The 23242-nt window shown below is 39.6% G+C and overlaps 1 protein-coding gene across 8 annotated transcripts in view; it reads right to left on the reverse strand.

Annotated features, from left to right (window-relative positions):
* Window positions 1-7919: 7919 nt before the first annotated feature.
* The window catches only part of SP100 (SP100 nuclear antigen), a 120765-nt gene continuing 105442 nt past the window's right edge, over window positions 7920-23242 (reverse strand). For all 8 annotated transcript variants that reach the window (XM_030917117.1, XM_030917114.1, XM_030917116.1 and 5 more), the window contains 5 exons: window positions 11652-11767; window positions 10049-10169; window positions 9673-9744; window positions 9020-9163; window positions 7920-8213 (listed from right to left, as the gene is read on the reverse strand). In XM_030917117.1, the coding sequence (XP_030772977.1) occupies window positions 8103-8213; window positions 9020-9163; window positions 9673-9744; window positions 10049-10169; window positions 11652-11767 (564 nt within the window). In that variant the 3' untranslated portion in view covers window positions 7920-8102. The remainder of the gene's footprint in view (window positions 8214-9019; window positions 9164-9672; window positions 9745-10048; window positions 10170-11651; window positions 11768-23242) is intronic.

The raw sequence follows: 23242 nt of genomic DNA on the forward strand, positions 1-23242 counted from the left end.
GAGCCTCCTGTAACCTGTTGAATACGTGTACTTGGCCAACACATTCGTTTAGCAAGTTGTCCAGCTCTTGAGTTTTTTCCAGTTATATTGGTGAAGAAACATTCTTTATGGCTGCCTACCTATCTCACTTCTAGGAACATCATGGCATATTAGCTGTTGCCATAGATCCCCACAAGACAAGGTGAAGTCACTTGTCCTTATCTGCACACCAGACCCGTATAGTGGAAAGTATGATGTTCTATGGGTTCTATGGAATGTCTCTGAGAACAAGGTCCTTGAGGAATATATTGTAGCAGAAAACAACAGTTAACATAGCCCTGGGGATATGAATATGTATTCCTGTCTTTTCAATGTAAAAGTAAACTCTTTACTAATAGGGATTGAAAGAAATATTTTTGCATATCAGTAGCTGGAAACCAAGTGCCAAAATGTATGTTGTTGTGTTCTAGTAACACTACCATATTTGGCAAACCAGTTGCAACTGGGCTATTATAGGGTTAAATGTGCCCTGTCATCTGTGTGACCCATCTGTTTGTTTTGTTTTGTTTTGTTTTATTTTGTTTTGTTTTTAACAGAGGACATACAGGTGAATTGAATGGGGATATTACAGAGGCCAGTTAATATTTTTTAGGTTTTTGAGAGTGCTAATCCCAGCAATTGCATTATTTTTGCTTGGGGGATGGCAATTTCAAGGGTCTCCACTTTGCTTTTCCTACTACAATGAATATTATGTCACAGGCTAGTGAACCAATGAGGGTTCTGCTAGTTCCTAAGTGCAGTTATTCAAATTATGTACACAGGGAGTAGAGAAAAAAATTGCAAGGTCTGTCTATGAAGCCAAGGGACCCACCATGAGACTGACTTAGGCTAGTTCTCTATTTCTCACTTGGCCTCCATAAGAATCTATTGTGATGATCATGGAGGTGATTTATATCTCTTTATGTTAGTGTTAGCACAGACCCTGTGTTCAACCATCCTCAAATTGGCTGGTATTACCTTTTCACAAGTACACTGCTACTCTACTAAGAGGCTACAGGCCCCTTTGGGGAAGGATTGGGTGTTATCTGTTGTACATACTTGTTGTGGCATGCAGAGTCTTTCAGTGAATGGGCTATGAGTTTGTGAACTAGCTTAGATATAAAAACTGGATGAATAATTTCAATTTTCCTTTGTGGTTGTGATGGTTAATTTTATGTGTCAACTTGACTGGGCAAAGGGATGCCCAGATAGCTGGTAAACATTATTTCTGGGTGTGTCTGTCGGGGGTGTTTCTGAAAGAGATAGCTTTTGAATCAGTAGAATGAGTAAAGAAGATCTGCCCTCACCAATGTAGGCAGGCATCATCCAATCAATTGAGGGCCCAAATGGAACAAAAAGACAGAGGAAGAGTGAATTGTCTCTCTCTTCTTGAGCTTGGACATCCTTCTTTGCCTGCCCTTGGACTTTGGAGCTACTGGTTCTTAGGCCTTCAGATTTTAGGATTTACACCAGTGGGTACCTGGTTCTCAGCCCTTTGGACTTGGACCATCAGCTTTCTTGGTTCTCCAGCTCATGATTGGCAGATGGTGGCTCTTCTTGGCTCCATTAATATATGCACATGAGTCAATTTCCATAATAAAACTGTCCCTAGTCTCTTTCTCTCTCTATAATCATGCACTGTATAAAGATATTTTGGTCAATGACATGGTTTGACTCTGTGTCCTCACCCAAATCTCACCTGGAATTGTAATCCCCAGGCGTCAAGGGAGGGTTCTGGTGGGGGACGATTGAATCATGGGGTGGTTTCCCTCATGCTGTTCTCATGTTTAAAGTGAGGGAGTTCTCATAAAGAGCTGATGGTTTTAAAAGTGTTTGGAAGTTTCCTCTTTGCACTTCTCTCTTTTCCTGCCACCTAGTGAAGAAGGTACTTGCTGCTTCTTCACCTTCTCTCGTGATTGTAGGTTTCCTGAGGCCTCCCAGCCATGCAGAACTGTGAATCAATTAAACTTCTTATCTTTATAAATTACCCAGTCTCTGGTATTTATTTATAGCAGTGTGAACACGTACTAATACAGTCAATGATGGACCACATATATAAAGGTGGCCCCATAGGATTATAATACCATACTTTTACTGTACGTTTTCTATGTTTAGATACAAAATACTTATCATTGTGTTACAATTGCCTATAATATTTAGTACAGTGATATGCTGTGTAGGTTTGTAGCCTAGAAACAATAGGCTATATATAATGAAATAAATATAGGCTATATATAATGCATAATAATATATATAATATATAATAAATATACATTTTATATATAATAAATATACACACACAGTTGATCCTTGAACAACACAGACTTGAACTGTGCAGATTCACTTACATGCAAATATTTTTCAGTAAATGTATTGGAAATTTTTTTTGAGATATGTAGCAATTTGAAAAGACTCACAGACAAACCACAAAACCTACAAATATCAACAAAATTAAGAAGTTAACTGTGTCCTGAATCTATAAAATATATGTACATCCTAGCCTATTTTATCATTTACTTCCACAAAATATATACAAACTGTTATAAAAAGTTAAATTTATCTGAACTTACACACACAGACCCATACAGACTATACATGGCACCATTTGCAGTGAAGAGAAATGTAAACAAATGTAAAGATACAGTATCAAATAACTGCATAAAATTAACTGTGGTACATACTGTACTCCTATAATAATTTGTATATACTACAGTTAATTTTATAGCTACCTTCTGTTGCTATTGCTGTGAGCTCAAATATTGTGAGTACGCTCTTCAAATGCTGTGACACTAATCCTCTCTGCAGTTCATCTCTCTAGTAAATTGCATATTGCAGTAAAAAGTGATTTTCCAGGGTTCTCACATATTTTTCATCATGTTTACTGTAGCTCCTTGAATGATACCATGGGATCCATACAAAATACCACTAGTGATGCTGGAAGCTGTCTCAAAAAGTAGAGAAAAGTAATGACATTACAAGAAAAAGCTGAATTGCTTGATATATGCTGTAGATTGAGGTCTGCAGCTGCGATTGCCTGCCGTTTCAGACAGACCATCTTGTCAATAGATGATGTATACTTACTGTATTGATAAATATAGTATAGTACTGTGAATGTATTTTTCTCTTCCTTATATTTTCTTAGTAACATTTTCTTTTCTCTAGCTTACTTTATTATAAGAAGACAATATACAGTATTTGTATTATATATATATATCATACAAAATATGTGTCAATTGATGGTTTATGTTGTTGGTAAGGCTTCTGGTCAGCAGCAGGCCATTAGTAGTTAAGTTTTTGGAGAGTCAAAAGTGATCTGTGGATTTTTGACTGTGTGTGGGAGTGCTTGTGATATTTGGTGCATACTCTCTACGCCACAAATAAAAATGGTAGTTTGGAAAAGGACCAATCTTAGGTAATGGTGAAAGAATGAAGCCACATTGCTGAATCTCCCCAATCCAACAAAGTAAATTAAAAGGAATTAAAAAGAAAAAAAAAAAGGCCAAAATTTAAACCCTAAATCTAAATGAAAAATTTAACTTAGGAGCCAAAGGACTGGAAATAGAATCTGCTAAGAGAGAACTTCAAGGATAAAATATTTTTCTTGGTCTACGTTGAAACTTATTCAGTTACTCTAGATAACTGTGGTCCCAAACAGTAATTTCTGAGGTTGGAGCACTTCCTGAAAGGATGCAGTATAGGCTTGGAACCAGCTACCCATATATGGTACTCTGTCTCCCATAACCAGAATCTACTGAATCTGGGAAACTGTCTAGCAAGGCTAATAGATCTGGATGGTAAAAAAAAAGTTGACACATTTTAGATTCAGATAGTCTATCACTTACACAGGCAACCAAAACAAAAAGAGCAAAGGTGCTAGCTCTCCATGTCCTTTGTTCCCCAGGATAGCACTGAAAGAAAAGGGGCTGAATGACATCTAATGCAACGTGAGTGATGGCCCACATTCATGTTGTGGCTACCAGTTTTATGGCCTGCAGCTGTACCTTAGTGGGGGTGAAACAGAAAGCCTCAGACCTCATCAGAACTTAGGAAATGATGAATGTCATGGTAGCTTCCAAAAGATGAGCAGGAGAGTGGGGAATGGCCTTCAAGCAGCTCCTCTCATGCCTTCCTTGTGCAAATGTTCTGGAAAGACCACAAGTATTCTGTCAAGACTTAGATCAGATCAGCTACAGTTAAGCCCCACCTCTGGGGTCTACGTGGAGACCTGTATGGGAGGCCAGAATATGCCACCTTAGAATGTGCCTCTCTGGCATAAAGATTATTTTGAGAAATAGGAGACATAGGAGAAGCTCTAAAAACACAGTAAAAGTCACTCCTTTGTTAGGGAACTTTACATTTACAAAGGAAATCTCCATTCATAAGGATGTCTCTCTGTCCCAGGAAGAGAAGGATGATTCTAAATCACAAAGGACTCTTATCAATGGAGAAGACACCTCAGATCTGCACAGCAAACTTTACTCTTGTTTACCATGCGCTTCCTGGTCATCCCCATAACTGGCTCTCCCATACTCTTCTTTCTTTGTCTTTAGCTGGAAATGGTATTTAAGTTTGAAGTCTCAGCCACCTCTTGGAGAGTTATTCATCTCTCTGAGTATCTTTCATATATACACACATATATACATACACACACATATAGATAACTATGGTCCCAAACAGTCATTTCTGAGGTTGGAGCACTTCCTGAAAGGATGCAGTATATGCTTGGAACCAGCTACCCGTATATGGTACTCTGTCTCCCATAACCAGAGTTGGATGTATATACGTATATATGTGTATATATATAGAGAGAGATATGTGTATATACATATATATGTCTCTATATATGCTAATAAACTTCTGTTTTTCTCTTGTTAATCTGTCTTTTGTTACAGGGGCCCCAGAGGATCTGGGTAGGGGAAACTTAGAAGGGTAGCAGAAAAATTATTTTTTCCTCCTTTACACATGCAAATACACCAGGGTGCCCTGGCAGAATCATTTTCCAACATAACCAAGAATTGTCAGAGGTTTTAGTTCTCAACTGAGGAATGCTTTCATCTCCCAAACCAATTACGATTCCATGAATTGAAAGTTGGAGATGCTATGGAGCCACCACAGGCTTCCTGATGCCACTGGGTAAAAGGTGAAAATGATGCTATCTAATATTCAGTATGGTAATCAGTGACAAAATTGTACATAAAAAACAGTAGCTTTCTGTAATAGGCAATAATCAGTAATAAAATTCAATGGGAAAAGATTACTTTCACAGTAACAATAAAAAGTATGAAACTGAATAATTGGGAAGATATAATATGATCCTTTATAGAAAGACTTTACGGTATCAATTACAAGTTTCATTCCAAATTATTCAATACGAGAACTTGATAAGAAAAGTTCATTATTAAAATTTTTTTATTAATGATCCATTTATTTACAATTTAAAAAACTTTTAGGTTCAAGGATACATGTGAAGGTTTGTTATATAGGGAAACTCTTGTCAAAGGGGTTTGTTGTACAGATTACTTCATCACCAATAGGTATTTTTTCCGCTCCTCTCCCTCTTCTCATCTTCCACCCTCAAGTAGACCCCAGTGCCTGTTGTTCCCTTCATTGTGTTCATGAGTTCTCATCATTTAGCTCCCACTTATAAGTGAGAACACGTGGTATTTGATTTTCTGTTCCTGCATTAGTTTGCTAAGGATAATAACTTCCAGCTCTATCCATGTTCCTGTGACATGATCTCATTCTTTCTTATGGCTGCATACTATTCCATGGTGTATGCATACCATATTTTCTTTATCCAGTCTGATATTGATGGGCACTTAGGTTGATTCCATATCTTTGCTATTGTGAATAGTGCTGCAATGTACATTTACATGCATGTGTTTTTATGGTAGAATGATTTATATTCCTTTGGGTATGTACCCAGTAATGGGATTGCTGGGTGGAATGGCAGTTCTGCTTTTAGTACTTTGAGGAATTGCCACACTGCTTTCCATAATGGTTGAACTAATTTACACTCCCACCAACAGTGTATACATGTTCCCTTTTCTCCACAACCTTACTAGCTGTTATTGACTTTTTAGCAAGAACCATTTTGACTGGTGTGAGATGGTGTCTCATTGTAGATTTAATTTGCATTTCTCTAATGATCAGTGATGTTGAGCTTTTGAAATATGCTTGTTGGCTGCATGTATGTCTTCTTTTGGAAAGTGTCTTTTCGTCTGGGCATGGTGGCTCACGCTCATAATCCCAGCACTTTGGGAGGCTGAGGCGGGTGGATCACCTCAGTTCAGGAGTTCGAGACCAGCCTGACCAATGTGGAGAAAACCCGTCTCTACTAAAATACAAAATTAATCGGGTTTGCATGCCTGTAATCCCAGCCACTCGGGAGGCTAAGGCAGGAGAATCGCTTGAACCTGGGAGGCACAGGTTGCGGTGAGCCAAGATCATACCAGTGCACTCTGGCCTGGGCAACAAGAGTGAAACTCCATCTTAAAAAAAAAAAAAAAGTGTCTTTTCATGTCCTTTGTCCATTTTTTAATGGGGTTGTTTCTTTTTCTCTTGTAACTTTGTTTAAGTTCCCTATAGAAGCTGGATATTAGATCTTTGTCAGATGCATAGTTTACAAATATTTTCTCCCATTTTGTAGGTTGTCTGTTTACTCTGTTGATTGTTTCTCTTGCTGTGCAGAATCTCTTAAGTTTAATTAGATCTCATTTGTCAAATTTTGCTTTTGTTGCGGTTGCTTTTGTCTTTGTCATGAAATCTTTGCCTGTTCCTATGTCCAGGATGGTATTGCCTAGGTTGTCTTCCAGGGTTTTCATAGTTTTCGATTTTACATTTAAATCTTTAATTGATCTTGAGTTGATTTTTGTATATGGCGTAAGGAAGGGGTCTAGCTTCAGTCTTCTACATATGGCTAACCAGTTATCCCAGCACCGTTTATAGAACAGGCAGTCTTTTTCCCATTGCTTGTTTTTGTCAGCTTTGTCAAAGATCAGATGGTCATAGTCATGCAGTCTTATTCTGTGTTCTTTGTTCTGTTCCATTGGTCTATGTGCCTTTTTTCTTGGTACCAGGACCATGCTCTTTTGGTTACTGAAGCCCTGTACTATAGTTTGAAGTTGGGTAACGTGATGCCTTCAGCTTTGTTCTTTTTGCTTAGGATTGCCTTGGCTATTTGGGCTCTTTTTTTGTTCTGTATGAATTTTAAAATAGTTTTTTTCTAGTTCTGTGAAGAATGTCATTGGTGGTTTGATAGGGATAACACTGAACCTGTAAACTGCTTTGGGCAGCATGGTCATTTTAATGATCTTGATTCTTTCTACCCATGACTGTGGGATGTTTTTCCATTTGTTTGTGTCGTCTCTGATTTCTCTGAGCCGTGTTTTGTAATTCTTATTGTAGAGATCGTTCACCTCCCTGGTTGGCTGTATTCCTAGGTATTTTATTCTCTTTGTGGCAATTGTGAATGGGATTGCCTTCCTGATTTGGCTCTTGGCTTGGCTATTGTTGGTGTATAGGAATGCTAGTAATTTTTGTATACTGACTTTGTATTCTGAAACTTCTCTGAAGTTGTTTATCAGTGGAAGGAGCATTTGGGCTGAGACTATGGGCTTTCCTAGATATGGAATCAATGTTGTCCGCAAACAGGAATAGTTGGACTTCCTCTTTGCCTATTTAGATGCCGTTTACTTTTTTCTGCTTCTTCACTGCTCTGACTAGGACTTCCAATCCTTTGTTGAATAGGAGTGGTGAAAGAGGGAATCCTTGTCTTGTGCTTGTTTTCAAGGGGAATGCTTCTATCTTTTGCACATTTAGTATAATGTTGGCTGTGGATTTGTCGTAAATGGCTCTTATTATTTTGGGATATGTTCCTTCAATACCTAGCTTATTGAGAATTTTTAACATGAAGGAGTTTTGAATTTTATTGAAAGCTGATAAAGACAGTTTTAAAATGTCAATGAAAAAGTTTGGAGAATTGTGATGTGGAGTTTCCACAGGAGCAGTCAGAGATTAGTGGGACCATGTGCACACTGTGTAGCTAGCTGCCAGAGGATCTGAAGGGAGGAAGTAAGAATGGGCTAAATGAACATTATAATGTTCTTGCTTGTTTCCTGAATTGCAAAAATGTTTCTGAAATTCTTCTCAAAGTTGTCCTGTACTTGAATTCCCAGTGTAATGAATTTATCTTCCTGAAAAAGCAAAGAAAAAAACATTAATAGCAACAATTATTCAATGAGCCGAGACACCCAGTGTTGCAGATAATCCAGGGCCTTGTTTTAGGTTATCCCAAATGTTAAGTGAGAATTAATCTAGTTAAGAGTTGCTTATGTTCCCTGACAATTTAATTATTCATCTTTATCTGGAAGACAGAGAAGTCGAAATAGTACTACATTGAAATCTAATTCCTGATCAAAAGCTTATGGTTTAATTTAAGTTTTAAAAATTCTACTTGTGTGATTTTTACGCACAGCATTTTTTTAAGCAACCTTATGATAATACAGAAATGTTTAAGGCCATTTAATAACGTCTTCCTTTTCCCTTCACTCTCACCCCTTGACATAATCCTTGTTAATTTCTGAAATGGTGCCAGGAAATTCAGATGTAAAGAAATTTAGTGTTTTGACATTTGAGACCTTTGATTTGGTATATTCCTCTAGAGAAGAGAAACACTTTAAATGCCTTTAAAGTGCACTTCTATTTCTAGTAGAAACAAATGAGTCTGCAGCCTCTTGTTCTCTGTGGGTGAAAATAAACCATCTAGAAATGAGTCAACTCTGAGGTTATAGGACCATGTTTGCAATGGCACCTTCCAGTTCGTTGTTATTTTCCCCATATGCACCACAGGGTTTTTAGGATACTTCCACGATTTGTACTTGTATGGGCTTGTCATATGATAAGGGTGATTGTAACATTTACCTGATATGAAAAGATGAAGGGAAAGTGACTTTAAAGTGATGTAATTGAAAAAGAAAAGGAAGCAGGGAGAGCCACTCACCCTGTAAAATTCTTTGTGGTTATGAAAGATGAGACGCATGTCCTGCACAAACCCTTCTACTCGGGAGTACGCCTGCTCATTCAGGTTTCTCTTGACTTTGTTTAACCACATGGGCTTCTGTGGGCCCTGAGACCCCTCTTTGTTCTGTTGAGAAAAAGACCAAAGTGAGGCTATCAGCCCGGTGCCATAGACTCCCACTATTATGGAATAAAGGTTTGTGGGGCCCCCCAATCCATAGGTCAAAATCCTAAACCCCCTGTGAAGGTACTAGGAGGTGGGGCTTTTGGGAGAGGTCATGAGGTAAGAAGGGTGGAGCCCTCATAAATAGGATTAGGGCTCGTATAAAAGAGACTCCGGAGAGTTCTCTCCTCTTTCTGCCACTTAAGAACACAGGGAGCAACCCTGTGTTGTCTCTGCAACCTAGACGATAGCCCCTCTCCAGAACCCGACCCTGCTGACACTTTGATCTTGGACATGCAGCTTCCAGGACTGTGAGAAAAACATTTCTGCTGACCGAATCTATGATAAATTTTTATAGTAGCCTAAACTAAAAACTCATCAACAAGGCAAATAGAATGGCACCTTGTACCATGGGATTCAGATTACAGATTTGACAAATGCCAGTATAAGCATTTTTTTTGGCTGTTACTTACATAATATGGTTCTGAGGCAAAAAAGGGGCTTTTTGGATCACAGTAGACCTTCAAGAGGAGGAATTCACATTTCTGCAAAAGATGGAGGACATTTCAAGTTAAATGCAGTTTAGAGAGAAAGAGCTCATATGCGTGCCCAAAGAGAACACACAACTCTCAAACCTGTGGACTCTTTGAAGGAAACATGGCATGGGGAGTTTCTTTGGACCAGGAATTTTCTTTGAAATATGAATTGTAGTGTTAGGTCATGGAGAAAAGCACACCATGGGCCAGCAGTTTGCTTTTGGGCTCCATTCCTTGAGCTCTTTGTAAGACTGTGCTTCTCCTGCCCAGGTGAACAGAAAGGAGGAGGCTTCAGGTTCACATTTTTACTCACCAACTGCTCCTCGGGCAGCATCTGCCTCATCAGGACTTCAGATTCCTGATGACACGGTTGGCTTTCTGGGCATCTTTCCTGAATAGTCTTTATCCTGCAGAAGATGCAACTCCACGGGTTCCTGAGAGATGGGGCATAAAGTGAACAATGGCAGGTTCTGTGAATCAGCCGCCATTCTTACAGTTGTTCAAGTCCTGTGCTCAAGAATGCCTGGTGGTTTCCACCTTGTATCTAACTTCTCTCTTGGAGGCCTCTGCACTAGAGCCCCATTAGGACTCAATAGCCAAAGGCATGCCCTTCCACCAATAGCAATAGCAGGGGTGATCATCTATTGGGTGAAGTGCCCTGTGAGTGACGGAGTCTCATTCACCTCAAAACTTAGGGTTCCCATCTGAGCCACTGGGAACTTGATAATGAGCACTGTTTGCCATGGTTATTGGAAATGAGTACCTTAAGCACAAAGTGTTGGGCCTCTGTGAGTCAATCAGATCATAGAAAAATCAGAAAACAAGCTCTTGTTTCTCAACTTTGCTGAGTAAGCACAGAACACAGGCTATAGGCATCCTCTCCCTCTGCCCTGCCATATCTTATACCTAGAATCTGTGCTGCAGAAACTTCTTGAAAAGGAAATCTCTGGACATGGTGTCAGACATCTTCCATTTGCTCCTAGATTTATTCTCCAGCCTTCTCTACTAGGCTGTCTGTGCTAGGAGGCTGTTGATAATTAGGCAAGCACAATGACCCATCCTAGTGGTGCCAACATCTCCTTGGCCATGTAGTGCTTGCTCAAGGAGCCTGTTACAAAGTGCTCCTCTGAGAGCACTTTGCATCTCTGGTGCAGAGATGGGGGCTATACGTGGGCTCAACCAAAACGCTGATTTTTCTTCTGCCTCTGCAGATTGCCCAACTGGTCAAAAGCAGAGGTTTATGCTGATCCCCTGAGATGACACTCTGGGAGCAGGTGGGTCACATTAGCCTTCTCCATTATGGAAGGGCAATGCTCTGCCCTCACAGAGTCAGACACATTCCTGGTAGAGATCATCCTCTCAGCCTTAACAATTCTGTCCACACACCACTCACAGAGCACTCCATGGTATCCTGCATATCATCACCTCTGTCCAAAGGCACATTTTTTAGCAAAGGAAGTGAGCCAGGGACTCACACTTGCAGAATTCACAGGTCTCAACATGTGACCTGTGACCCAGAGTCAGTTGGCTTGATAGACTGCTGCAGCACTGGCTTTACCAGCTGTGTGATGGTCCCACAGTAGGTGGCATATGCTTTAAAGCAGCAGGCAGTGTATGTTGGCATCACCCCATCAGAGAGCATGGGTCTCGGAGCCAAGTAGGGGAGGCAGAGGTTGACACCTCTTACTATTGCACTCAATAACCACTTGAAGAGTTTTTGCTTCCCATTAATCTGCTGCTGCCAGCACTGTTCAACAGCTCTGGATAATACTTGTGGATCCTGATACTAAGGAGCCTGCTCCTTATGCATCAAGAAACACATAACCAGGTACAGAAACTGCAGAGTACTCATGAGTGGCAGGAGGAGCTGTACCACAAGAAAAAAGGGCTCAGGGAAGGGGACATGTCTTACTCACTTTTTAGCCTCCACGGGCGGGATGTGGCAGTGCTCATGAAAGGATCTTGGACAAGTGTCGCAGCAGAACAACTCTCCCCATTTGTTGCACACTCCACATATGTTTGAGTTTTCCGGCTAGAAGGGGAGATGATGTAGACATCACTGGGATCAGTGAGACCCTAGAATTTGTGACCTTTTTATGTATCAAGGGCATACTTGTAAATTTCTCTCCACAAAATATTAAGGATCGTTGAGTGGAGATCTCAGAAGACATTTTGGCCTGCAGCAAAGTTCAGTAGATAGTGGCTGTGTGTCAGGCCAGAGAAGTTTTCTTTATGAAAGCAGAGATTCTGACATGATGACTAGTGACAAAAATAGGATGCATTAGAGATGATTTGAGCAATTTATGAAACAGCTGGCAAAACCTGGCCCAAAAATAGAGTCTTTTCTAGCTGTCTACATTGTATCCCTTAAACTGACTTGTCAAAGGGTGATTTACTGAGAATTTAATATGATGGAATAAACTTCCGAGATATCACTTCAACCCACACTCTTGCCATAGCAAGAATGAGTTGAAGAAAGGGCTTGGGGAGGGGTTCCTGGATGTCAGTTCTCTGCCTGGAGGGCTCTGGGCCTGCAGCAGTACCTCTGGGATGGAAAAACCACGGGCAAGATGATCAGGTGGGCACCAGGGAGTACAGGGCTTTTTGCTTTTTGCTCTGGGAACCTGGAGGAAGAGCCCCCATGACTTAGTCAACTTCGCAAGTAAGGTGTTGTAATTTCTCTTCATCTACAAAGTCACTATACAAAGAAGAGACTAAAGTCACATATATGAAAAAAATTCTAGGCTGCAAGAGGTATCTTGCCCATGTATTCTCCTTCAATGGCAGAACTTGAGTGGCCTATTAGGAGCCACTTCTTGGGCACATCTACACGCGGGGTGGTGGGGAGGACCTGAGCTTCCCCTGGAGTGGGGCCTTGTAACTGTTTTTCCTTTTTGTTGTAATAGATGAGATTTATCGATGCTGACCACTATTTTTAGGCTGCTGGGTCAAGGTTTCTGATCCATCATCCTATCAAGTACACTGCAAGTGGGCCCCAAGAAAGAATAAATACCACAGGCAAATCCTATGTTTGAAGTTCCATTGTCTAGGAAGCCTGCAAACTTGGTGTATGTCTCTTTAATCTTTTTAGTAAGAATGTTTTTTTGTTTAGAAGTGGTTCTTAACTGGCTCTACAGTAGAATCCCCTGGGAGGATTGAAAAACATCTCTGGAGCCCCATTACCAGAGATTTTGATTCAGCTAGTCTGGGTTGGGGTATAGGCATCAGTACGTCTTAAATGTTGTCCAGATGGTTCTAATGTGTAGTCAATAGTTGAGAACTCTGGCCTCTAATGCAGTGGTCTCTGGACCAGCAGCAGCAGCGCCTGGAACTTGTTAGAAATGTACAACCTGGGGCGCTGCCTCTCACTCACTGAATCAGAAGCCTAGGGGTAGGTCCCAGCCAGCTGTGGTCTACCAAGTCCTTCAGGTGGTTCTGATGGAGCCTACACAATTGTGGCAATTGTGACTGAACTGCATTGCACTACAGTGACTCACAACTTTGCTTGTGCTAGAAAAACACAAAACACTAGAGGAGCTTTGGAAACACCAATTCTCAGGCGGCACCTCAGACCAATAACATCGGAATCTTTGTGGGTGGCGGGGGATCCCCAGGTGATTGCAATGTGCAGTCAAGGTTGAAAACCCACATTACAAAGTGGTTTCTCCTGAGTAAGGGTTGGGAGGTCATAACTAGAGTCATTGATAGCCTACAAGTTTGCCTAGGAAAGTTTTTGAAAAGGGGTGAGGACTTCCTTGCTGGAAGAGTTGCCTTTTCCTCTTCACAGAGGGCTTGGCTGTGGGCTGTAAGAAATGGCCTTATGGGTCTCCCTTAGTCATCAAACAAGTTATGCAGACCCCAGAGATGAGAGCTGTTTGACTACTGAAGGTTCTCATCTCCAGCAGAGATGCGGAAACAGTGTGGATCGATCTAGATCTTGCTAGGGAAGTGCATTGGCTAAGAAAACAGAGGACATGGCAACCTCTTTTCTATCCCCTCTCAATTAGCGTCCTGTACCAGTCCAGCTGCATGGCATTTTTGTTTTGAGACAGGGTCTCACTCTGTCACCTAGGCTGGAGTGCAGTGGTGTGATCACAGCTCACAGCAGCCTCAACCTCCTGGACTCAAGTGATCCTCCCACCTCAGCCCCTGGAGTAGCGGGGACTACAGGTGTGTACCACCATGCCTGGCTAATTTTTGGTATTTTTTTGTGGAGGTGGGGTTTTGCCATGTTGCCCAGGCTGGTCTCAAACTCCTAGGTTCAAGTGATCCTTTTGCCTCAGCCTCCTAAAGTGCTAGGATTACAGGCATGAGTCACTGTGCCCAGCTTACATGGCATTCTTATAGTGAAACGTGCTCCTTGCAGTTTTGCAGAAGGCTGACCCTGCCTAAAATGCTCATCTCATTACAATGAAAGGAATCAAAATGTGACTTTGTTTAGACAGGGAAGTCACCCATGATTTTGTTACTGAAATACCAGGGGTTCAGTCTAGGTCCTGCTGCTTGCCACACAGAAAGCCCACCACTGAGACAATGAGTATTGCCAAGGAAGAAGGCTTTAATTGGGTGCTGCAGCCAAGGAGATGAGAGATCAGTCTGAAATCTGTCTCCCTGACTCACTAAAGTTAGGGGTTTATATAGCAGAAATGTATCTACATGCAGGGAAGCAGGAATTATGGAGTGGTAAGGATGAGGAGTCGGTTAACAGGAAGCAGATAGTTGGTTAGGCAGCCATAAGGGGTGAGGAGTCTGGCATCTCATTGTCCAAATACAGTGATCTGGTGAGTTTCAGTCCCTTGATATTACGTGGGAGGTCTGATGGTTGGTTTCCTGAGAAAGAACTCAGATAAAACAAATGTAACTCTCTCAAGTTTCAAGACTTGAGAGGGTCAATTTCTATGTTTATTCAAAATAAACTGTAAAAATCAGATTTACGGGACAATTGGGTTCATTTTAGTGCCGCTTTTCTGTTTATCAATTCCTCAATCATGGGGAACCTGGTCATCAATCTTTCTGGCTGCTTTATGCTATTGAGGAGTGTTGTGGGTAGCTCCATACCATGGGTGACCCACATAGCCACCCAAAAATCAAAAGTTAACTGAATACTATAGGTTTCTTCTGAAATACACTCTTTTTCTCTCCAGTCTCCCACTTCCACTAAAGACAAATCACAGCAGGACCAACCTACCTGCCAAATAAGCTTCAGTCCCATATACTTGGCTTATTTACCCACACAAAGTGCAACAAGAACCATTGTCCATATAGGCTATCTTAAACTGGCTTTGCTGGAACCTCTCACAAGGCCATTTCAGTCAAAGCCCTGGGAAAATGACCAGTTCTTCCAACTGTGTCTCATTATAAAAGAAAACATATTCTTTTTTTTTTTTTTTTGAGATAGAGTCTTGCTCTGTCACCTAGGCTGGAGTGCAGTGGCGCAATCTCGGCTCACTGCAAACTCTACCTCCCAGGTTCAAGTGATCCTTTTGCCTTAGCCTCCCGAGTAGCTGGGACTACAGGCATGCACCACCATTCCTGGCTAATTTTTGTATTTTTAGTAGAGACGGGGTTTCACCATGTTGGCAGGCTGGTCTCAAACCCCTGACCTCAAGTGATCTACCTGCCTTGGCCTCCCGAAGTGCTAGGATTACAAGCGTGAGCCAATGCACCCAGCAGAAAACAGATTCTTATTAAACATATGCAAACACATTGCCATGAATTAATAATATTCACAATTAGCTTATGAGTTCTGGAGAAATTAGGCAGAGAGAGAAATATGCCTCAAATTTAATTTTCAAGAGTAATGCTCTTCTCAATTGTTAAAGGCAGCAATGTTTCAAACAAAAAAAATCCATAAGCAATTATTTCTGGCCTCCATTTGTTCAGTGTATGCAACTAACTCCTGCTCTGCTTCATATTAGGTTAGTAAACTTTATGAACATATCAGTTTTTCAATTAGTTTCTTGGACGTTTTCTCTCTCTAATCTAATAGGACAACCTCCAAAGTCATCAGAAACCTTCATTAAAGAGTCCTTTTCATGAACTCCCCCAAAGAAGCAAGCCATGGACTGTAGCTGATTATAAGTTACTTTTTGAGAAGAATCAGTGTAAAATAATAATTGTAGATGTCAAAAGTCTTAAGCCATAGTTGAAGACACAGTTGATGAGGAAATTTGATTATTTCTGTGACATATAACAATTCAACATAATAAGCATAATTATTACTGATGACATATATTAAAACATGGAAGAATTTTAGGAATCTCATACAATCCTGGAACATATATTAGCAACACATCTATATAAACATAACCCCAAAGAAGTTAAACACCACCTCAGATGTGACAATGCTTTCTGCATAATCCTTATGTAACAAATAAGCCAATAAGCCTAATACGTCTCTCTTGAACTTCAGGGAAACTAATAAGCAAAAAAGTTAGTTTGAGGTCAAAAAGGCTGAATTTAGAACTTGAAATTTTTACTCTTGGAAAGTCTGTCAAATATCGAAGTTTTAAGACATTTGATATTACAAAATAGGATCCACAGGTCACTGTAAAGTAGTCATTGCTTTAGCCAAGAAGATGAAACAAAACCTTTACCCTTTTATAGAGAGTAGACTCAGTTTCCCAAACAATGAAACCTAATAAAGACAGCATGAGGCCAACTAAATGTCTCTCTTTCCTTCTTTTTTCACCCTTTAGTTATTCAAAAGGTAAATAAAAATCTTTCATTATCTCTCACATGAAAATTTTGTTCAAAAGAGAAAACCAAATTTCACCTTTGCATGGTGTATTGTTAATATTAAAAGTCATTTTTAAAACCTTATAAACAATTTTAATTTTAATCAGTTTGATCGTAACATAAGATCTCCAGAAACATTTTGCAATTTTCTATTAAAGATCAGATTAATGCTCCAAGAAAATGCTATTATTCTGACACATGGTCCTAGACACTGGCCTCGTATCAGTGTGCTTTTGATATTAACATTTAATTTATAGAAAAACCTCAAATCTCACATGTCCACGTCTTCCATGACAGTCCCTTGGCCTAGATGGATTGAATAGTTTTAATTTCTGGCCCAGTGTCTCATGAAAGCAGTTCATTTTGACTGTCATTTTCTCCTAGGTCTGAAGATGAGGCTTTAACTAGGGTAATGTTTAAGATACAGCAGAAGTAGGTGCCTTTTTTAGACCCAGAAGTCAAAGCGCTGTAACTTAACAGCACGAGGATTAGTTAAGAGGACATTTATGCTGCAGAAAGTCCTATCATTCTCTGTGACATGTCACAAACACTGTGATTTAGTGTCCAGTAGTTATTACTGTCTATAGCACTTCAAACCATTGTATTAAAGTATTTAGGTTACTCCTTGCATGTGTCTAATTGCTAGCATTCTGGTGACAGAACTGTGACCAAAAGCATAAAAAATGGGATAGGTCCTATTTTAAACTTATCAAAATAAGACAATTAACTTTTCTCTCCATCATTAAAAAATGGTAAATGTAAATATCAGTTTTGGAAATTTAGCATGAGGATAAATAATATCCTTTTATTTAGATACTATGCAACAAAACAGGGACAAAGTGAGATTAAGCACATACACAGTAATTTCTTTTTAGCTATTTTAAAAGAGCTTCAGGGCTGGACACGGTCGGTGGCTCACACCTGTAATCCCAGCACTTTGGGAGGCCGAGGCAGGTGGACCACATGAGGTTAGTTGTTCGATATCAGCCTGGCCAACATGATGAAACCTCGTCTCTACTAAAAATACAAAAATTAGCTGGGTGTGGTGGTGGGTGCCTGTAATTCCAGCTACTCAGGAGAGTGAGGCAGGAGAATTGCTTGAACCCAGGAGGCAGAGGTTGCAGTAAGCCAAGATCACGCCACTGCACTCCAGCCTGAGTGAAAGAGCGAGACTCCACCTCAAAAAAATAAATAAATAAATAAATAAATAAAAGTAAAAATAAAAGAGCACTAGCATACGTTTCCATGATTGGTAATATAGTACTGACAACTAATTAGGTAACTTTCTTATCAGTTACAGTACTGACAACTGATTAGGTAACATTCACCACTAGACTCTTCAAACCAGTGAAACACTTGTGGATATTTTGTTTTCAAGTACACACATGAAAGACTCAACAGTGATAGAAGACTTGGGATCAAAACTCACTAGTCTCACATCTTTTTTTTTTATTACTACTTAATCCAAGTGAAGGTCACTTAATTTTAATAATGGTAAAGGTAACTAAAGTAATTTGAGAGAAATCCCAATTAGTATAATTTCCTTAAGGATAGGCCAATATTTTGTGAACGTTAAAACTTTGTATCTGTATCACAGTTTTTCCTCATTAAAGGAAAAGGTCTGAAACCAACTCAAATTATTGATTGAATTAAATTACCTTGGAAATAAACACCATTTAAACATTTCTGTTCTCACCTACTTTTAAAATAACAAAATAAAAAATGTGCTATTACTTTTCAGAACTTATATGTCTTTTATTTATTGATTGATTTTTTGCTAGGAACCTTAAAGCTCTTACAGCCCTCTAGATCATTAGAAGTAAGCAAAACCATCAAATTTTAAATGGTGGTTGTCCTCTACTAATTTTTGGAGGCTTGACAAAGGTAGATTAGGAAGTTTGGATAAACAGAGAAAATAACAAATTGTTGGAAATGCATAGGAAACAAAATGACTATTCATAGAACCAAATAAAAACCTTCCATTAGAAACTAAAAACATAAATTTATATATGTATATATAAGTAAAATCCAAAGGAGAACAAACAGAAAATACATGAAAATTAGGAGCAAAAACAAATAAATAGGAAACCAACCTCCAATTTTTCTTCTACTCAGTTTACCTTGGAGGCTATAGTATTACTCAGAGCCTAAAAACATATGATGAATATTTTGTTCCTGATACACAATTAAATGTCCTTAGCTCCACCACATGCACTATATGTTTTGTACAATTGAGAAACTCACTTTAGGTATGTAACTAGTAAGTACTTTAGTGCTAGTACCATCTATGCAGAATAGCTGGTAGAATGTGAAGCAATGCAAGCATGTATGTGAAATTTGGCTCCACACTACATCTGGCTTCATGCTTAATTATATTGAAAAAAGAACTGCCAAACTGTGAATGTATTTCTTTTTTAAAAATTTTATTTATTTTTCTTTTTTCTTTTTTTTAATATACTTTAAGTTCTAGGGTACATGTGCACAACGTGCACGTTTGTTACATAGGTATACATGTGCCATGTTGGTTTGCTGCACTCATCAACTCGTCATTTATGTTAGGTATTTCTCCTAATGCTGTCCCTCCCCCAGTCTCCCACCCCTCTACAGGCCCTGGTGTGTGATATTCCCTGCCCTGTGTCCATGTGTTCTCACAGTCCATGTATTCAACTCCCACCTATGAGTAAGAAGATGCGGTGTTTGGTTTTCTGTCCTTGTGATAGTTTGTTTAGAATGATGGCTTTCAGCTTCATCTGTGTCCCTGCAAAGGACATGAACTCATCCTTTTTTATGGCTGCATAGTATTCCACGTTGTATATGTGCCATATTTTCTTAATCCAGTCTATCATTGATGGACATTTGGGTTGGTTCCAAGTCTTTGCTATCATGAATAGTACTGCAATAAACGTATGTGTGCATGTGTCTTTATAGTAGCATGATTTATATTCCTTTGGGTATATACCTAGTAATGGGATTGCTGGGTCAAATGGTATTTCTAGTTCTAGATCCTTGAGGAGTTGCCACACTGTCTTCCACAATGGTTGAACTAATTTACACTCCTGCCAACAGTGTAAAAGGGTTCCTATTTCTCCCCATTCACTCCAACATCTGTTGTTTCCTGACTTTTTAATGATCGCCATTCTAACTGGTGTGAGACGGTATCTCATTGTGGTTTTCATTTGCATTTTTTGATGACCAGTGGTGATGAGCATTTTTCCATGTTTGTTGCCTGCATAAATGTCTTCTTTTGAGAAGTGTCTGTTCATATCCTTTGCCCACTTTTTGATGGAGTTGTTTTTTTCTTGTAAATTTGCTTAAGTTCTTTGTGGATTCTTGATATTAGCCCTTTGTCAGATGAGTAGATTGCAAAGATTTTCTTCATTATGTAGGTTGCATGTTCACTCTGAGGACAGTTTCTTTTACTGTGCAGAAGCTCTTTAGTTTAATTAGATCCCATTTGTCTATTTCGGCTTTTGTTGCAATTGCTTTTGGTGTTTTAGTCATGAAGTCTTTGCCCATGCCTACGCACTGAATGGTATTTCCTAGGTTTTCTTCTAGGGTTTTTATGGTGTTAGGTCTAACATTTAAGTCTCTAATCCATCTTGAATTAATTTTTGTATAAGGAGTAAGGAAGGGATCCAGTTTCAGCTTTCTACATATGGTAAGCCAGTTTTCCCAGTACCATTTATTAAATAGGGAATCCTTTCCCCATTTCTTGTTTTTGTCAGGTTTGTCAAAGATCAGATAGTTGTAGATGTGTGATGTTATTTCTGAGGCCTCTGTTCTGTTCCATTGGTCTAGATGTCTGTTTTGGTACCAGTACCATGCTGTTTTGGTTACTGTAGTCTTGTAGTATAGTTTGAAGTCAGGTAGCGTGATGCCTCTAGCTTTGTTCTTTTTGCTTAGGACTGTCATTGCTATGTGGGCTCTTTTCTGGTTCCATATGAACTTTAAAGTAGTTTTTTACAATTCTGTGAAGAAAGTCATTGGTAGCTTGATGGGGATAGCATTGACTCTCTAAATTACCTTGGGCAGTATGGGCATTTTCACGATATTGATTATTCCTATCCATGAGCATGGAATGTTCTTCCTTTTGTTTGTTTCCTCTTTTATTTTGTTGAGCAGTGGTTTGCAGTTCTCCTTGAAGAGGTCCTTCACACCCCTTGCAAGTTGGATTCCTAGGTATTTTATTCTTTTTGTAGTAATTGTGAATGGGAGTTCACTCATGATTTGGCTCTCTGTCTGTTACTGGTGTATAGGAATGCTTGTGATTTTTGCACATTGATTTTATATCCTGAGACTTTGGTGAAGTTGCTTATCAACTTAAGGAGATTTTGGGCTGAGACAATGGGCTTTTCTAAATATACAATCATGTCATCTCCAAACAGAGACAATTTGACTTCCTCTTTTCCTAAATTAATGCCCTTCATTTCTTTCCCTTGCGTGATTGCCCTGGCCAGAACTTCCAACACTATGTTGAAGAGGAGTGGTGACAGAGGGCATCCTTGTCTTGTGCCAGTTTTCAAAGGGAATGCTTCCAGTTTTTGCCCATTCAGCATGATATTGCCTGTGGGTTTGTCATAAACAGCTCTTATTATTTTTGAGATATGTTCCATCAATACCTAGTTTATTGAGGGTTTTTGGCATGAAAGGTTGTTGAATATTGTCAAGGGCCTTTTCTTCATCTATTGAGATAATCATGTGGTTTTGGTCTTTGGTTCTGTTTATGTGATGGATTATGTTTATTGATTTGTGTATGTTAAACCAGTCTTGAATCCCAGGGATGAAGGTGACTTGAGCTTGGTGGATAAGCTTTTTGATGTGTTGCTGGATTTGGTTTGCCAGTATTTTACTGAAGATTTTCATGTCGATGTTCATCAGGGATATTGGCCTAAAATTCTCTTTTTTTTGGTTGTGTCTCTACCAGGCTTTGGTATAAGAATGATGGTAGCCTCATAAAATGAGTTAAGGAGGATTCCTTCTTTTTCTATTGATTGAAATGGTTTCAGAAAGAATGGTACCAGGTCCTCTTTGTACCTCTGGTAGAATTCAGCTGTGAATCCATCTGGTTCTGGATTTTTTTTAGTTGGCAGGCTATTAATTATTGCCTCAATTTCAGAACCTGTTATTGGTGTATTCAGAGATTCAACTTTTTCCTGGTTTGGTCTTGGGAGGGTGTATGTGTATAGGAATTTATCCATTTCTTCTAGATTTTCTTTTTTTTTTTTTTTTTTTTTTTTGAGGCGGAGTCTCGCTCTGTCGCCCGGACTGGAGTGCAGTGGCCGGATCTCAGCTCACTGCAAGCTCCGCCTCCCGGGTTTGCGCCATTCTCCCGCCTCAGCCTCCCGAGTAGCTGGGACTACAGGCGCCCGCCACATCGCCCGGCTAGTTTTTGTATTTTTAGTAGAGACGGGGTTTCACTGTGTTAGCCAGGATGGTCTCGATCTCCTGACCTCGTGATCCGCCCGTCTCGGCCTCCCAAAGTGCTGGGATTACAGGCTTGAGCCACCGCGCCCGGCCTTCTTCTAGATTTTCTAGTTTATTTGCATAGAGGTATTTTTAGTATTCTCTGATGGTAGTTTGTATTTCTGTGGGGTTGGTGGTGATATCCCCTTTATCATTTTTTATTGCATCTGTTTGATTCTTCTCTCTTTTCTTCTTTACTAGTCTTGCTAGTGGTCTATCTAATTTGTTGATCTTTTCAAAAAACAAGCTCCAGGATTCATTGCTTTTTTGATTTTTTTTTTTTTTGTGTGTGTGTGTCTCTATCTCCTTCAGTTCTGCTCTGATCTTAGTTATTTCTTGCTTTCTGCTAGCTTTTGAATTTCTTTGCTTGTGCTTCTCTAGTTCTTTTAATTGTGATGTTAGGGTGTTGATTTTAGATCTTTCCTCCTTTCTCTTGTGAGCATTTAGGTCTACAAATTTCCCTCTACACACTGCTTTAAATGTGTCCCAGAGATTCTGGTACGTCGTATCTTTGTTCTCATTGGTTTCAAAGAATATCTTTATTTCTGCCTTCATTTCATTATTTAGCCAGTAGTCATTCAAGAGCAGGTGGTTCAGTTTCCATGTAGTTGTGCAGTTTTGAGTCGTTTATTAATACTGAGTTCTAATTTAATTGCACTGTGGTCTGAGAGGCAGTTTGTTGCAATTTCTGTTCTTTTACATTTGCTGAGGAGTGTTTTACTACAAATTATGTGGTCATTTTTAGAATAAGTGTGATGTGGTGCTGAGAAGAATGCATATTCTGTTGATTTGGGGTGTAGAGTTCTGTAGATGTCTATTAGGCTCACTTGGTGCAGAGCTGAGTTCAAGTCCTGGATATCCTTGTTAACCTTCTGTCTTGTTGATTTGTCTCATATTGACAGTGTGGTGTTAAAGTCTCCCATTATGATTGTGTGGGAGTCTCAGTCTCTTTGTATGTCTCTAAGGACTTGCTTTATGAATCTGGGTCCTCCTATTGTGTGCATATATTTAGGATAGCTAGCTCTTCTTGTTGAATTGATCCCTTTACCATTATGTAGTGGCCTTCTTTGTCTCTTTTGGTCTTTGTTGGTTTAAAGCCTATTTTATCAGAGACTAAGATTGCAACCCCTGCTTTTTTTTTTTTTTTTTTTTTTTTTTTTGCTTTCCACTTGCTTGGTAGATCTTCCTCCATCCCTTTATTTTGAGCCTATGTGTGTCTTCGCATGTGAGATGGGTCTCCTGAATACAGCACACTGATGGGTCTTGACTCTTTATTCAATTTGCCAGTCTGTGTCTTTTAATTGGG

Source organism: Rhinopithecus roxellana, chromosome 14, assembly GCF_007565055.1.
Source record: "Rhinopithecus roxellana isolate Shanxi Qingling chromosome 14, ASM756505v1, whole genome shotgun sequence".
NCBI lineage: Eukaryota > Metazoa > Chordata > Mammalia > Primates > Cercopithecidae > Rhinopithecus > Rhinopithecus roxellana.